At 43.9% G+C, this 15,785-nt stretch overlaps 2 protein-coding genes across 2 annotated transcripts; both read right to left on the bottom strand.

The window, feature by feature from the left end:
* Nucleotides 1-1,004: 1,004 nt before the first annotated feature.
* LOC137167491 (immunoglobulin kappa light chain-like) lies at nt 1,005-5,344 on the bottom strand. Its single transcript, XM_067569705.1, has 6 exons — nt 5,286-5,344; nt 4,685-5,014; nt 3,584-3,895; nt 2,656-2,778; nt 2,211-2,257; nt 1,005-1,100 (listed from the first exon to the last, which is right to left on the bottom strand). Exons 1-6 carry the CDS (start codon nt 5,326-5,328, stop codon nt 1,005-1,007), a joined length of 951 nt encoding a protein of 316 aa, XP_067425806.1. The 5' UTR covers nt 5,329-5,344.
* Nucleotides 5,345-8,987: 3,643 nt separating this feature from the next.
* Nucleotides 8,988-12,654, bottom strand: LOC137167406 (uncharacterized). Its single transcript, XM_067569536.1, has 6 exons — nt 12,618-12,654; nt 12,017-12,346; nt 10,948-11,263; nt 10,241-10,380; nt 9,780-9,826; nt 8,988-9,092 (listed from the first exon to the last, which is right to left on the bottom strand). The coding sequence occupies exons 1-6, from the start codon at nt 12,652-12,654 to the stop codon at nt 8,988-8,990; spliced, it is 975 nt and encodes a 324-aa protein (XP_067425637.1).
* Nucleotides 12,655-15,785: the final 3,131 nt, after the last annotated feature.

The following is a 15,785-nucleotide window of genomic DNA, read 5'->3' as shown; positions in this document are numbered from 1 at the left end:
GGCAGCATGTGCAGACTCCAGGGCTCGGAGAGCCCCTTTTATTGACTATTTGTTATTAGATAGCACTGGGACCATGGGATTCTGAGGATCTGGCCTTTCACGGATAACAGGAATCAGTGGAGTAGGAGCTCCATTGCTCAGACGGGGACCTACCGGCTCTTTCTAGATCCGGCTTTGCCATTCCTAATCCCCACTGACATGCAGCGGCAATTGCAAAACTGCAGCGGCAATTCTTACTAAGGTTGGTGGATCCTCCATCACAGCAGTCTTTACGTTAAGACTGGATGTCTCTCTAAAAGATACACGGTAGCTCCAGCAGAAGCTATGGGCTAGCGGCTCTCTGGCCTGTGTTATGCAGGAGGTCAGATAAGATGGTCATGAGGATTCCTTCTGGACTTCACATTCATCTGTCTATGAATTTGCGGGAGTCCCGCTGTGCCCACAGAGGGGTGAGGGATTTGTTCCTAAATATCAGCCCTGGTGGAAAACTTTCCATCCAAGCTTCTTCCCCTCCCCCAATGGGAAAATCTTTGTGGGAGTTTTTTTTGGCCAGAAGATTGAAAAGCTGGAAATAAAAAACGGCTTGGTTTTTGGCTGTAAATGTATTATGGTTTTTGGTTGTCAAACGCTGGGAAAAAAAAACAACCCCCCCCCAATAAAATAGTTAGTTTGCTGCTGAAAATGTCAAGGAAAATTATATTTTTTTTGCTTTTATCAAAAATTTTCATGAGAAAATAAAATGCCGTTTTCCAACCAGTTCTTCAAAATATGCAAATCAACTGGAAAATCACCTATACAATGATGCCTTTATCTTATACAATGAGATTTCCCACCTGTTGGGGGCTAATACTTTCTAGGGTTTTCTGACATTTATACTCTAAACAGAGAAGAGGAGAGAAAAAAAGGATACAGCCAGAAAGAGCCTTCTTACAGGTTGGCTACTCTCATTCAGCTCAGCAGAGAACAGTTAGTTTCCATGTGTGGATTCTCCTGCACTAGGCAGTTTATGGATTTACACGTTTCCCTCTCGCCGGTTGCTGCATCTTGCGCCTGTCACAATTCCGCGAATCAAAATCCAGTTGAGCGTATAAGATTCCATCCTGTTTGGCAACATTTAATAAAATTAACCCCCTTTTTGTAAAATGAAATGATGTAAGTTGAGACAGAATGGAACGTCCAAGTGAGTTTAGCTTCCATGGACTGTGCTAAAAATTCCCTCCTGTCTCTTATTCTCCCGCTTTTCCTATAAATGGTGTGTGCTATGAAAATGGAAACTGCAATCTGACTTTAAGAACGCAGTGATAACGTCTTGATCTTCTGGGGCCTGACGCACTCTCCGGTTCCCGTCAGCTAGCTTTGGATCAGGTCTATAACACTCTTCAGTCGAGAACCTTAATGTTCTTTTCTAGTCCTGTCAATTACTCTTATTTCTTTGTTCCAGAGGGGTAGCCGTGTTAGTCTGTCTTGCAAAAACAACGAGAGCTGTGGCACTTTAATAAGACAGTCATTGAGTATCAGATGAGGTGAGAATGGGTGAGCAAAGGAAGTGCATAGAGAACAATGGGGGAGGTGGATGACCTCAGTCATTGAGTGGAGGTAAATGACTGTCATTAGGCCCCAAGTACCTGGCTTTCATCCACCTCCCCCATTGTTCTCTATGCACTTGCATATGTATATGATGCTCCTATGTTTCTCATTTCTACCTCTGCATCTGACGAAGTGAGCTGAGCCTCATGAAAGCTTATGCCTGCTAAAATTAAATTTCTTAGTCTTTAAAGTGCCACAGAACTCTCGTTGTTTTCGCTGTTATTTATTTGTTAAGTGCCAACAGCATGACCTGAAGTGTGTAAGACATGAAGGTCCAGATCTTCAAAGTATTTAAGTGTCCAACTATAGGTATTAAGCACTTAAATACCTTTGACAATCTGGGCCAAAGCGAAGACAAACTTGGCCCTGAAAGAAGACACAGTCCGAAACAATAATGTATTAAACGTCCTATAATCCTTGTGAATTAGGTCTTGTCTCTTTTTTTATACAAAGGAAAACTGAGGCACAGAGCGGTTTAGTGATTTGCCAAATGGCAGGGTCTATTAGCAGCCAGACTGGAAATAACCTTGGTAGGCCCCCAATACATTAACGTAAGGGACCCATTAGAAAAGCCTGAGACAGAGGCATTGCTTTAGACAGAGAGAGTTTGTAATGGGACGTACCTGGTTCTCCTGTGAGGCGGGAGGCGCTGAGGTCCTGTGTTGGAATCCTGGAACAGACAGAGACAACGGTAAAAGTTCCTCTGCCACTGTCACTTCCCAACTGAAATTTATTGACCGATGGTGCATCCACACCCTATGTGCACAGGGCATCTCCATGCACGGCAAATGGAGAGAGGCTCATCAGAAATGCTACTGCTCTTTGTGAACTACAGACAAGGCACCTGGGCCATCTACAGTAGAAGCCTTCCTTCATCGCTCCCTTTGTCATGGAGAACAAAGCCGTTCCCCCGACACAGGCAAGTCATATTCTCAGCTCAGTCTTGGTGCCCATGACATTCACAGTGTGTTTGTGTAGCACACGGGATAACACTGTAATCCCCAGGAGGAAGGATGGCGTGGGATCATGCTCTGCAGAAGAATGTTTGGGGTGGGTGGTGTTTATTACCTAGCCTGGAAGGGCAGAGGGTCCAGACAAAACTCAGAGACACAGTCAACAGCATCAGGGAGCTCAGCACAGCCAGGGACACAATGAAAAGTAGGCAGCTTCTGGTGTGGGCTGTGGAGGTGGCTAAAAGAGAGAGACAAAAGGCTTATTTCAGCAGTCCCACCTACGCTTTACCTAGCCCTTCCAAGAGGAAGTGTGGCCTACTGGCTAGAGGATGGGGACTCAGGAAACCTGGGTTCCCGTCCTGGCTCTGCCATTGGCCTGTTGGGTAAGTGTGCGCAAGTCACATCCGCATTCTGTGCCTCGGTTTCCCCATCTGTAAAACGGGACTAATGATACTGACCTCTTTTGTAAAGTGCTTTAAGATCTATGGATACACTAGATAAGAACTAGACTTTTCTGTCTTCTTGTCCCCCATTTCATCATCGTTTTTAACCTCTGAGGAGTGAGGCTAAAGGAGGCTTTAGCACCATTCTCTCTCCGATGTCCTCTTTCCCTTAGGCCAATGGCTTTTCCAGTAATCAGAATCTTCTCTGCATCTCCAGCTACCTACAAAAGCCACTCTGTAGGTCTCTCCTCACCTCATTGTCTCTCCATCACTTTGCAGATCTCCTCAGAAAACATCTCTTTTCTCAAATGCCTCTGAATTCCCCTTTACTCCTGTTATCGATTATTTAACTCTTTTCGTGGCTTTATACATACAACCTGGGGGAAAGCCACCCTAGAAATCAGAACTATGTTGTCCTGTGGTCCCTGTAACATCTCAATTGACCTTCCACCAAATTCTTTGGAGAAATTCTAATCGTCATATAGACAATTCCAACTTTCTGTAATGGAAAAACCACACAGAAGCAGTTCTCATCACGGCCACGTAAAACGTATTTTTAATATCTGAGTCACCTTTAGCCCCCAGTATAATATTACTCACCTTCAGGATACCTGGCACTTTTCTTCACACTGTTGCCAGAAGAGTTGAATTTGACTTCACACGTGAAAATCTTCCCACTGGCCCAGCTGTCCCTGGGGACGCTAATGTGATTTATGAGCGTTAAAGATCCATCCTCGGCTTTCACTGAGCGCGTCAGCCCCTGATCCTGCAGATCCCCAGAAACATTCCAGGTAACGTGGACTGGACTGGACACTCCATGGATCACACAGGCCAGATTCGCTGTCCCGTTGGCTTGAATGCCATGTGGAAATGGGACCAGAAGCATCACCCAGCTGCTGTTGGTATAACTGTCTGAGCAGAAGGAGGTGGCAGATTCAGTGTGATAATCAGATGAGCTGCAGTCTGATTAATCTTTCACTAAGAGCCAAGATGGGTGAGGTAATATCTGTTATTGGACCAGGTTCTGTTGATGAAAGAAACAAACTCACACAGAGCTCTTCCTTCAGAACTGGGAAATGTACTCAGAGTGTCATGTCCAGATTTAAAAAAGCGATCTGTGTAAGCTTGCAAACTTGTCACTCTCGCCAACAGAAATTGGTCCAGTAAAAGATATTACCTCACCCATCTCGTATCTCTCATATCCTGCGACCAACATGGGTACAGCGCTATTACAGACAGCCTTTCACTAAGACACTGATTCAAAGAAAACAAAGCTATTGAAAAAGGAAATATTAGAACTAAATAGAAGACGTAGCGCAGTAGATATATGCACTAGCTAGAAGGAAAATGGCAATTTTATGAAGAAATGCACCCTCTAAAAACACTTCATTAGCTCAAAATATTGTTTTATGAACTCCTGGCTCCTACATTAGAAACACTCTCAGCCTGGGGGCCCTGAACAGTCACAGAGAAACTTCAAATGTTTGTTTTTTGCATTTTTAAATTTTTAGTTTTTTACTTATGAAAAAAAATTTTGCTAAGTCCACTGCGTTTAATATTTAGCTGATATTTTGGTTTAATGTACACTTTCCCTTTAACCATTCATCACTAGCTAGGGTATCTTGTTACGTTTTAATAGGAACATGAAACATTCTTTGTCCATCACTCACTAGTCTCCTTAAACAAGCAATGGTTCCTTACCTCCAACAATCAGTGTGGATCCATTCCCGAAAATCAGGTGTTTGCTTTTTCTAAATGCACAGTAGTAAATGCCGGACTCATTCTTTTGGGCGTTGCTGATGACCAGTGTTGAGCTGTGTTTCTCAAGTTTGCAAGCAAATTTACTTACAGGTTGATCATTCAAACACTTCTTAATGCATGTGGGTTTCTCACCTTCTCTTCTCAAATACCAAAATACTTTCCATCCTCCTTCCAAGTTTTCTTTAGAAAAACAGTGGATCTTTGCTGTGCCATTAACTTCAACAAACTGGATCTCCTGAGTCTGGTACAGAAATAACTGCATTCCTAGGACTGGAGAAATAAAACATTGTTACAGTCAGTTTCCATCAGATCTCCCACTGCCACAGATGAATTGGACAGGTCAGAAACAGAATATACTTCATCTGGTAATATTTATGCTCTGCAGCATAAATGCTAAAAAACCTGCTGTAACTTTGTACAAGTAAATGGACATGTAATTAAAATTCAGCAAAAGTTTCCAAACACATCATAGATATTCAGCACTGACACCCTATGGAAGAGGCTGTTTTCTCAATTCCAAAGCTTAATGCAGAAGTTTTACCGAAGGAAGAGAAAATTGGATTCTCGGCAAAGATCATTTTCATACAAAACAGGAAAAGAAAATCCTGAGACACTAGCCCAAAGGCTGCTGCCTAGTGCACTGCTGCACAGTGTCTTGGTGATTTCCAGTGAGGAACGCCTCCTAGGAGGATGTATTGTAGTGATAGTAGGTAGAGGGGCGGGGCGGTTTAATGAATCTGCACAGGATGCAGTATGCCTTGTAGAATTTCTCTGCATTCGAATGGCATCAGGGTGTACTATAATTATTAAAACTATTTTTAAACAACATCCTGTTTCTTATGAACTGTATAAATGCACCCACCTGATTTAGGTGTACCAATTCCACTGACTTTCAAAGGAAAAGTCTACTAAATCACTACATTGCTTTGACAATCCCAACCTAAGTTTGTTTCCAACTGCCCATGTTTGGTCCATCACTGTACCGTGTTTCTTGGTGGTTTGACATTGATCATTCGGAGTCTGAGACTGAAGAACTTAAATTGCACCTTAAATCATCAAACTAAAAGCTCTGACGTGTGAGAAATAAGACAATGAAGGATACGATTTCCAAAAGTGTCCATGTCCCATTTTCAAAAATAACTTATGGCCAGATTTTCAAAAGTATTTACTTCCCTATATATGAGCAGAGAGGTGCCTAGTGGGATTTTCAAGCATGGCTAAGCGGGTTAGGTGACTCACTCCTACTGAAGTCAATGGACGGTAAGGGCCTCATCATGGATCTAGCAATGAACTGGCTAAAAATGAACTGGACAGGGTTGGTTAGAAAGCTGCGTGTTGCTCCACAAAGTAGGGAGGGAGAAGTAAAATACATCTCTCAATGTCACTACTGAAACAGCTGACAATAGAGGGCAATATGGGCTAGCGAATAGAGCAATTGGTGCAGAAAAGACCAGATTCCCTAGGTGCACTGGCCACCTCTCCACAGACAGAGCCCCGTTTTTGAGGCTGCACTGACTGGCTGCAGCTCCGCTGGCAAAGTGGGGATCGATCTGTCACAAACCCCTTCCAGGCAGCTCTCTAGTGCTGGAGACCATCTTCCTTCCTTCTTCCTTTCCCTCCCCCCATTGCTGGGCAGCTATCTGGGCTAACTCCTGCAGCCCCTGACTGAGGCAATGTGAAATGGAAGCAGGAGTTTGGCCTGACGAAGGACGGCTGGACTGGCCAAGGTTCTGCAGGATTTCTATCCCAAGGGCATTACTCACAATCACACAATTTCCCTTTGCACCAGTGTAAAGAGGAGGTTAAGGGAGCACAAGTTACACTCACACTCACTTCCAGGCCTTGGTACATTGCCATGGTGGAAAGGGGCTTAGTGCAAATGAGAATCAGGTCCCCGGTCTTGCTGTTAGGAGGCTGCATGTTGTCAGCGGCGGTACAGATAAGTGCCTAGAAATCATAACGCTGTTCAAGCACAACGTCTCCCCAGCACAGGTCCTGTTATATCCCTCCCAGTAACACTGCTTGGCAATGGTACAATGCCTGATTTACCACTTTAAGGATCCCAGCACAATGCTTTACAATGTACAGGGTTGTAAGGAACTGAACGTAGATGCTGATCCTAAAAGGAGCTGAGAACCCACCACTGCCCTTGACTTTGCTGAGTGTTGTGGGTGCCCAGGACATCACAGCAGGTGCCTCAGCACCATGCTGGATTGGGCCCTTACACTGTAGAATGAAATCTCTTCATCCACTGTGCGAGTGGAGGGAGGCAGCTGTGTAACAGCCCCACAGCAACACTGCACAGTAGCTTTGGGCAGGAAGTGTATAGAAGCAAGGTAGCCAATTGCACTGCAGGAGCTATTTGACACTGATGTAATTACAGGGCTGGGCAGAAAATGGTTTCCCAGCCACACCGATTTTGAAGATATTGAAAAGTTTTTCTGTCTCAAACTGGGACGAAAAGCCAAAAATCTCAGATTGTCGCGAACCAAAAACATATTTTTGGTTTGGGTGGATGGGCCATTTTGTGTGAATAATTTTAAAATGTTTCCTTTCCACTGTGACCAGATTAAATTTTAATTTTTGTTTCAACTCTAATTAGCTAAAAATTTCTAAGCAAGACATCAGTTCGCACGGGAGAACTGGACTTTTTCATCTGGTAATTTTGAAACTTTTTTTTATTTAAATAAATTAATCAAAACTGACCCTTTTCCCATGAAAAATTCTCAATTTCAACAAACTCTTATTTTTTCTCACAAAGAAATGTTTCTTCTAAAAGCTCCCAATCAGCGCTAGTAATTACCCAAATGGAAGCTGGCCGAGGTACCAGAGCCAGCTACTCTCGTCTTGCTGAAAAGCAACCTCAGTGAGTCTCAGAAATGATGGGCTGACCTCAAAAACTCATCAAGTCCAGCTCCCTGTGCTGCAGAAGGACCAAGTTAACCTTTGACAGGTGTTTTCCAGTTATTTCTTAGAAACCTCCAGTGATGTTGATCCCACAACCTCTGTTGGAAGACTAATCCAGAGCTTTACAACCTTTTCCTAATATCTAACTTAAATCTTCCTGGCTGCAGATTAAGCCCATTACTTCTTGTCCTGCCTTTAATGGAGATAGAGAACAATTGATCACCATCCTCTTTTTATTACATATTTGAAGATGTGTGTGTAACACATGATGTGTAACTTTTTTGATGTTCCTTCGGGTGGATAAGTGGGACAGAAAGGGCCTGATTCTGCTCTCAGAGACACCAGTATAAATCTGGAGTAACTTCCCTGACTGCAACAGAGCTCCTCCAGAATTACAGTGCTGTAAACCAGAGCAGAATCTGGCACAAAGGATTTAAGAGGTCACCTTTCTTATTACACAGTGACATGAGTTTGGTGCATTGAAGAGATAAAAAAGGCAACAGGAACACGATTAATGAGGTTTGTGTCTCTTTTTAATGAGTGAGTTAGAATGACAGCTTGTAAAATAACAAGTTGTGATGAAAACAGGCCGTGCATGAGTCTGCAAGTACTAGGAGAGCTCCAGCCATTGATACTGTGTGTTAATGTTGGATGGAACAGAGGGACTGACACATGGGGCCTGTGGAACTCACCCTTGGGGGAAAGCAGCAGCCTGTAGAGGAAGCACTGGGGTAGCAGGTCCAGCACTGGCCTGGGGAGAGATTTTCCTCCCTCACAGCTCCTCCCGCATCCAGCCTTCCCCTTCCGAATCCCATCGCACGTCCTTGTAACGTTACTGCAAAGGAAGCACATGCCTGCTGAGCAGCAGGGGGCTGCATGTCCCCCCTGCAGGTTCCTGCCCTCCATCCTCACCCTTTGTGCAAGGAACCGGCAGCTGCTCAGCTGTGTCTAGGTCCCTCTGCAGACTGGATGATGATGATGCTGAAGAAGAAGGTATTACCATAGCAGCCAGGAACCCGTTATGGACCAGGGCCCCATTGTGCTAGGCTCTGCACAAACACAGAACAATTAGACAATCCCTGCCCCAAAGAGCTTCCAATCTAATACACAAGGGAAGTGTAAAGTCATCTATACCATGATGCCTTTCTATTCCAAATTGAGATTTCCCCCATGATGAGGCTGGACTCTTTGGGGATTTTCTGAACTTCATATTCTAAGCAGAGAAGTGAAGAAAATAAAAATAAAAGAGACTGAGAGAGAAAGAACCTTCTTCCAGCTGTCTGCTTCTGATCAGCAGAGAACCAGCCATCAGTTCCCACGTGTGGATTCCCAGGTATTATATAGTTTGTGGTTTTGCACTTTTCCCTCTCGCCGATCGCTGCATCTTGTTCCCCTTGAGATTCCGTGAATCGAAATCCAGATGAGCGTATAAGATTCCATCCTGTTTGGCAACATATAATACAATTGGCCACCTCCTTGTAAAATGAAGCGATACAAGCTGACACAGAGTTGAACATCCCAGTGCATTTAGCTTGATGAAAAATTCCCTCTCATCTCTTACCCTCCGGCTTTTCCTATAAATTGTGCATGTTTTCAAAATGAAACCCATGGCTGGATTCTCACTTTAAGAACTCACCTGCTAATAATATTTTGTCAGATTCAAAACCCTCTACTGAGGACAGAGAGCTTTGGATCAGGTCCATAGCACCTGTTACTGGAAAATCTTCATGTGCTTTGCAAATATAATTGCTTATAGCTATTTATCTTTTAAGTACCAAAAATGTTCCCAGTTCCACACAAAATCCCTGTAAAGGATGCAATCAGAAATAATAAAACATGAAGTTTCTGATCTTCCTTACGCAGTAAGTCTTGTTACCTACTTTTTACATATGGGGAACTGAGTCACAGAGCAGGTAATTCACTTGCCCAATCTCCCACAGTAAATTAGTACCAAAGCTAGTAATATGACTCTGTGCTCCTCTTCTGCTTCTCCAACAGCTAGACCTCACTGTCACCTCCTCCTTCCGGAAACTCAGGTTAAAATCCAATACATTAAGTTGGTGGATGAATTAGAAATGCCTCAAACAGACACATTGATTAGGACAGAGATCTTTGTGAAGTGCCCTACCAGGTGTTCCTGTGCAGCTGGAGGTGCTGAGATCCTGGGCTGGAATCCTGGAATGAACAAAGACAACAGTAAAAGTTCCTCCCCCACTGTCACTCCCCCAGCTGTGGTTTACTGACTAATGGTGCATCTGAGCTGTATGTGCGCAGGGCACCTCCATGCATGGCAAATGGAGAGAGGCTCATCGGAAATGCTACTGCTCTTTGTGAACTACAGACAAGGCGCCTGGGCCATCGGCAGTAGAAGCCTTTCTACATCGCTCCCTTTGTCACTGAGAACAAAGCCGTTCTCCCGACAGAGGAAATTCAAGATTCAGAAAACAAATGTTCTGAGATTAGTCCTGGCACTTGTGACATTTGCAGCGTGTTCATGTGTGGGGTGGGGCAGTTGCAGTCACCACTAGCGAACAGTGGAGTAGGATTTCTCTCTGCGAGAGAGTGTCTGGGCTGGGCTGTGTTTATTACCTAGACTGGAAGGGCAGAGGGTCCAGACGAGACTCAGAGACACCAGCAGCAGCAGCAGACCAGCACCAGCCGCAAGGGCCACAATGTGATATGTGCAGTCAGGGGCTGTGGAGAAAGAAAAAAACTGGACAAGTGGCTGACTTGAGCTAAGAGGTTCATGATGCCACCGCATCCAGCTCTTCTCTCCTGGTCCCCATTTCACCATGGGTCGTAACCCCTGAGGAGCGAAGCTACAGGAACCTTCAGCGCCTTTCAGTCTCTCTGTTGTGCCCTTTTTATAGGTCGATGATTTCTCCTGTAATGAGAATCTTCTCTGCACCTCCTGCCATCTACAAAATCCTCCCTGTAGGTCTCTCCTCACCTCATCGTCTCTCTCCATCACTCTGTGTTTCTCATTGGAAAACATCTCTCTTCTCAAATGCCTTTTAACCCCTTTTTACTCCTGATATTGACTGTTATTGAACACTTCACAGAGCTTTTCATGTACAATCTGGGAGAACGTTGTCCTAGAAATCAGAGCTACTTTGTCCTGTGGCCCCTGTAACAGCTCAATTTACCTTTCCTGAAATTTTTGGAGAAATTCTAATCATCACTTAGACTATTCCCACATTCTGTAATGGAAAGTCACAATTGAAACAGTTCTGATTTGTAACCACTTCACACCTATTTTACATCTGAGTCACCATTAGCCTCAAATATAATATTACTCACTTTCAGGATACCTGGCACTTTTCTTCACACTGTTGCCAGAAGAGTTGAATTTGACTTCACACGTGAAAATCTTCCCACTGGCCCAGGTGTCCCTGGGGACGCTAATGTGATTTATGAGCGTTAAAGATCCATCCTCGGCTTTCACTGAGCGTGTCAGCCCCTGCTCCTGCAGATCCCCAGAAACATTCCAGGTAACGTGGACTGGGCTGGACGCTCCAAGGATCACACAGGCCAGATTCACTGTCCCGTTGGCTTGAATGCCATGTGGAAATGGGACCAGAAGCATCACCCAGCTGTTGTTGGTATAACTGTCTGAGCAGAAGCAGGAGGCATATTCAGTGTGATAATCAGATGAGCTTCAGTCTTATTAATCTTTCACTGAGAGACTAGGTGGATGAGATAATATCTGTTATTGGACCAGATTCTGCTGAGGAAAGAGAAACTCACACAGAGCTCTTCCTTCAGATCTGGGAAATGTACTCAGTGTCATGTCCCAGATCTGTAGAAGAGCTCAATGTAAGCTTGCAGACTTGTCACTCTCACCAACAGAAGGTGGCCCAGTAAAAGATATTACCTCACCCATCTTGTATCTCTCCTATCCTGGGACCAACATGGGTACAGCGCTATTACAGACAGTCTTTCACTAAGAAGGAAATATTAGAACTAAACTGGAGATATAGCACAATAGATATCTGCACCAGCTAGAAGGAAAACTGCAATTTTATAAAGAGATGCACTTCTTAAGATCATTTTGTTAGCTCAATGCACTCCTGGCTCCTAGGTTAGACACACTCTCAGCCTGGGGGTCCTGAACAGTCACCGAGAAACTTCAAAGGTTTATTTTTTGCATTTTCAAATTTTAAGTTTTTGAGTTATTAAAAATACACACATTATATTCTTTCTGTATCCATATAATTTAATATTTAGCTGATCTTTTTGCTTAATGTATGTTTTCCCTTTAACTATTCATCACTAGCTATAGTATCTTGTTATATTTTAATGGGAACATGAAATATGCTTTGTCAATCACTCATTAGTCTCCTTAAACAAGCAATGGTTCCTTACCTCCAACAATCAGTGTGGATCCATTCCCGAAAATCAGGTAGCTGGTGACTGTAACTGCACAGTAATAAATGCCAGACTCATTCTTTTGGATGTTGCTGATTTCCAGTGTTGCGCTGGTTGTCTCACGTTTGCAAACAAATTTACTTACATTTTGATCATCGAAACACTTCTTAATGCATGTGGGTTTCTCACCTTCTCTTCTCAAATACCAAAATACTTCATCTCCTCCTTCCAATTTTTCTTTGGATAAACAGGGGATCTTTGCAGTGTCACTAACTTCAACAAACTGGATCTCCTGAGTCCGGTACAGAAATAACTGCACTTCTAGCACTGGAGAGACAAAACATTGTTACAGTCAGTTTCCATCAGATCTCCCACTGCCACAGATGAATTGGACAGGTCAGAAATAGAATATACTTCATCTGGTAATATTTATGCTCTGCAGTCTAAATGCTAAAAAACCTGCTAGAACTTTGTACAAGTAAACGGAAATGTAATTGAAATCCAGCAAAAGTCTCCAAAGACATCATAGATATTCAGCACTGACGCCCTATGGAAGAAGCTGTTTTCTCAATTCCAAAGCTTAATTCAAAAGATTTACCTAAGGAAGATAAAATCAGATACTTGGCAAAGATCATTTTCGTGACAAACAGGAAGAGAAAATCCTGACACACTAGCCCAACGACTGATGTCTAGTGCACTGCTGCTGTGAGTGGGCACAGTGTCTTGGTGATTTCCAGTGAGGAACACCTCTGCGGGGGATGTGCTGTGGTGATAGCAAGTAGAGGGGAGGGGCTGGGTTAATGAATCTACACAGGATGCCATACGCCTTGTAGAATTTCTCTGCATCCCAAGGGCACAAGCGTTACTATAATTTTTAAGAATATTTTTGAATGACATCCAGGACAGGACTTTACATTTCTTAAGAAAGAACTGAACAAATGCACGTACCTGATTTAGGAGCACAAATTCCATTGACTTTCCAAGGAAATCTCCTAAATCACTTAGTTGCTTTGACAATCCCAACCTAAAGCTCTCCCCAACTGCCCATGTTTGGTCCATCCTTGTACCGTGTTTCTTGGTGGTACGACGCTGACCTGTAGTGGTCATTTCGAGTCTCGGTTTGAAGAACTTAAATTGCACCTTAAATCATCAAACTGAAAGGTCTGACGTGTGAGAAATAAGACAACTGAAGGGTGCGATTTTCAAAATCACCAAAGTCCCATTGTGAAAAGCGACTTCGGGTCAGATTTTCAAAGGTATTTAGGTGCCTAGAGATGCAGAGAGGGGCCTAGTGGGATTTTCAAGCATGGCTAAGCGGGTCAGGTGACTCACTCCTACTGAAGATAATGGAAGTTAAGGGCCTCATCTTGGATCTAGCAATGAACTGGCTAAAAATGAACTGAACAGGACTGGTTAGAAATCTGCATGTGACTCCACAGGGTAATGAGACAGATGTAAAATGCATCTTGCAATGTCACTTCTGAAACAGCTGACAATAGAGGGCAATATGGGCTAATGAATAGAGGAACTGGTTCAGAAAATAACAGATTCCCTAGATTCCTTGGCCACGTCTCCTTAGACAGTGCCCCATTTTTGAGGCTGCACTGACTGACTGCAGCTCCCCTGGCAAAGTGGGGATTCCTCCGTCACAAACACTTTCCAGGCAGCTCTCTAATGCTGGGGACCATCTTCCTTCTTCCTTCCTTTCCCTCTCCCCCATTGTTGGGTAACTACCTGGGCTAACTCCTGCAGCCCCTGACTGAGACAATGTGAAATGGAAGCAGGAGTTTGGCCTGACGAAGGACGGCTGGACTGGCCAAGATTCTGCAGGATTTCTAGCCCAAGGGCATTACTCACAATCACACAATTTCCCTTTGCACCAGTGTAAAGTGGAGGTTAGAGGAGCATAAGTTACACTCACACCCACCTCCAGATCTTGGTACATTGCCATGGGAAAGGGGCTCAGTACAAATGAGAATCAGGGCCCCGGGCTCACTGTTGAGAGGCTGAATGTTGTCAGCCGTGGTACAGATAAGCCCCTAGAAATCATAACGCTGTTCAAGCACAACGTCTCCCCAGCACAGTTCCTGCAAGGGCCTGTTATATCCCTCCCAGTAACACTGCTTGGCAACAGTACAACCCCCTATTCACTGCTCTAAGCACCCCAGGGACCATGCTTTACAATGTACAGGGCTGTAAGGAACTGAACAGAGGTGCTGACCCTAAGAGGAGCTGAGCACCCACCACTGCCCTTGACTTTGCAGAGTGTTGTGGGTGCCCAGCATGCCCCTAGCACCAGACAGGATTGGGCCATACACTGCATAATGAAATCTCTCCATCCATGGGGGGAGGGCGGTGGTGAGTGGGGCAGCTGTGTAACTGCTGATTGACTCCTCAGCAGCACCGTGTAGTGGCTTTGGGCAGGAAGTGAAAAGAAGCTAGTAGCCGACTGCAGAGCAGGAGCCATTTTACACTGAGGTAATTACAGGGCTGGGCAGAAAATGGTTTCCCAGCCCACAACAATTCTGAAGATATAGAAAAATTTTCCTGTCTGGAACTGGGATGAAAAGCCAAAAATCTCAGATTGTCTCGAACCAAAAGTAACGTTTGGTTGGGGTGAATGAATGCATTCTGTCTGAATAATTATTTTTAGAAGGTTTCCATTCCATTGCGATCATATTCAATTTTAATTTTTGTTTCAACTGTATTTCGCTTAAATTTCTCAGCAGGACATCTGTTCGCCCGGGAGAACCAGACTTTTTCATTTGCCAATTTTGAAACTTTTTTTTTCATGTAAACAAATTAATCAAAACTGACTCTTTTCCCATGAAATAGTCTCAATTTCAACAAACTATCATTTTCTGACTCAGAAATGTTTCTTCTAAAAACTTCCAAAATGGGAAGGTGGCCAAGGTACCAGAGTCAGTTACCCTTCTCTGGCAGAAAGCATCACGAGATCATCAGTGAGTTCAAGTCACCCATCATTCAAGACCACGGTTTTAAGTTTCAATGGCAATATGGGCCATCTTGCAGCCCCACTGGGTTCAGTACTCAGGGTAACCTGGGACCAGATTCAGGCCCTCTCATTCAATTTATTGGCATTCATGGAAATGTCAGGCTGGAAGGGATTTCAAAAAGTCATTGAATTCAGGACCAACTAAACCTAGACTGTGTTTGACAAGTGTTTGTTCAACCTGTTGTTAAAAGCCTCCAGTGATGGGGATTCCACAACCTCCCTTGGAAGCCTGCTCCTGAGCGTAACTACATTTATTTTTCAAAAGTTTTTCCTACTATCTGCCCACAACTCCCTTGCTGCAGATTAAGCAAATGACTTCTTGTCCTGCCTTCGTAGACATGGAGAACATTGATCATGGTCCTCTTAAAATAGCCCTTACCATATTTGAAGACGTGTGTGCAACAAGTGGTAACACATTTGTTGCATCATCCTTGAAAAGAAACATAGATACGGAAAGGGATGGAAAGGGATGGATTCTGCTCTCAAAGATATCGGTGTAAATGTGGCGTAGCTCCACTGAATGCAAACAGCTCCTCCAGATTTACACTGCTGTAAATCAGAGCAGAACCTGGGCTAAAGGATTTAAGTGGTCGCCTATCTTATTCCGCAATTAACTGAGCTTGATGCATTGAACAGGTAAAAAAGACAACACAAACATAACCAGTGGGGTTGCTGTCTCTTTTTAATGAGTGAGTTAGAATGACAGCTTGAATGACAACCAATTGTGATCAAAACAGGCAGCGTGTGCAG

This window comes from Emydura macquarii, unplaced genomic scaffold (genome assembly GCF_026122565.2).
Source record: "Emydura macquarii macquarii isolate MOO-44397 ecotype Brisbane River unplaced genomic scaffold, CSIRO-AGI_Emac_v2 contig_2924, whole genome shotgun sequence".
Classification (NCBI taxonomy): Eukaryota; Metazoa; Chordata; order Testudines; family Chelidae; genus Emydura; species Emydura macquarii.
The sequence above is the reverse complement of the archived record's forward strand: the minus strand, read 5'-3'. Positions and strand labels throughout refer to the sequence as shown.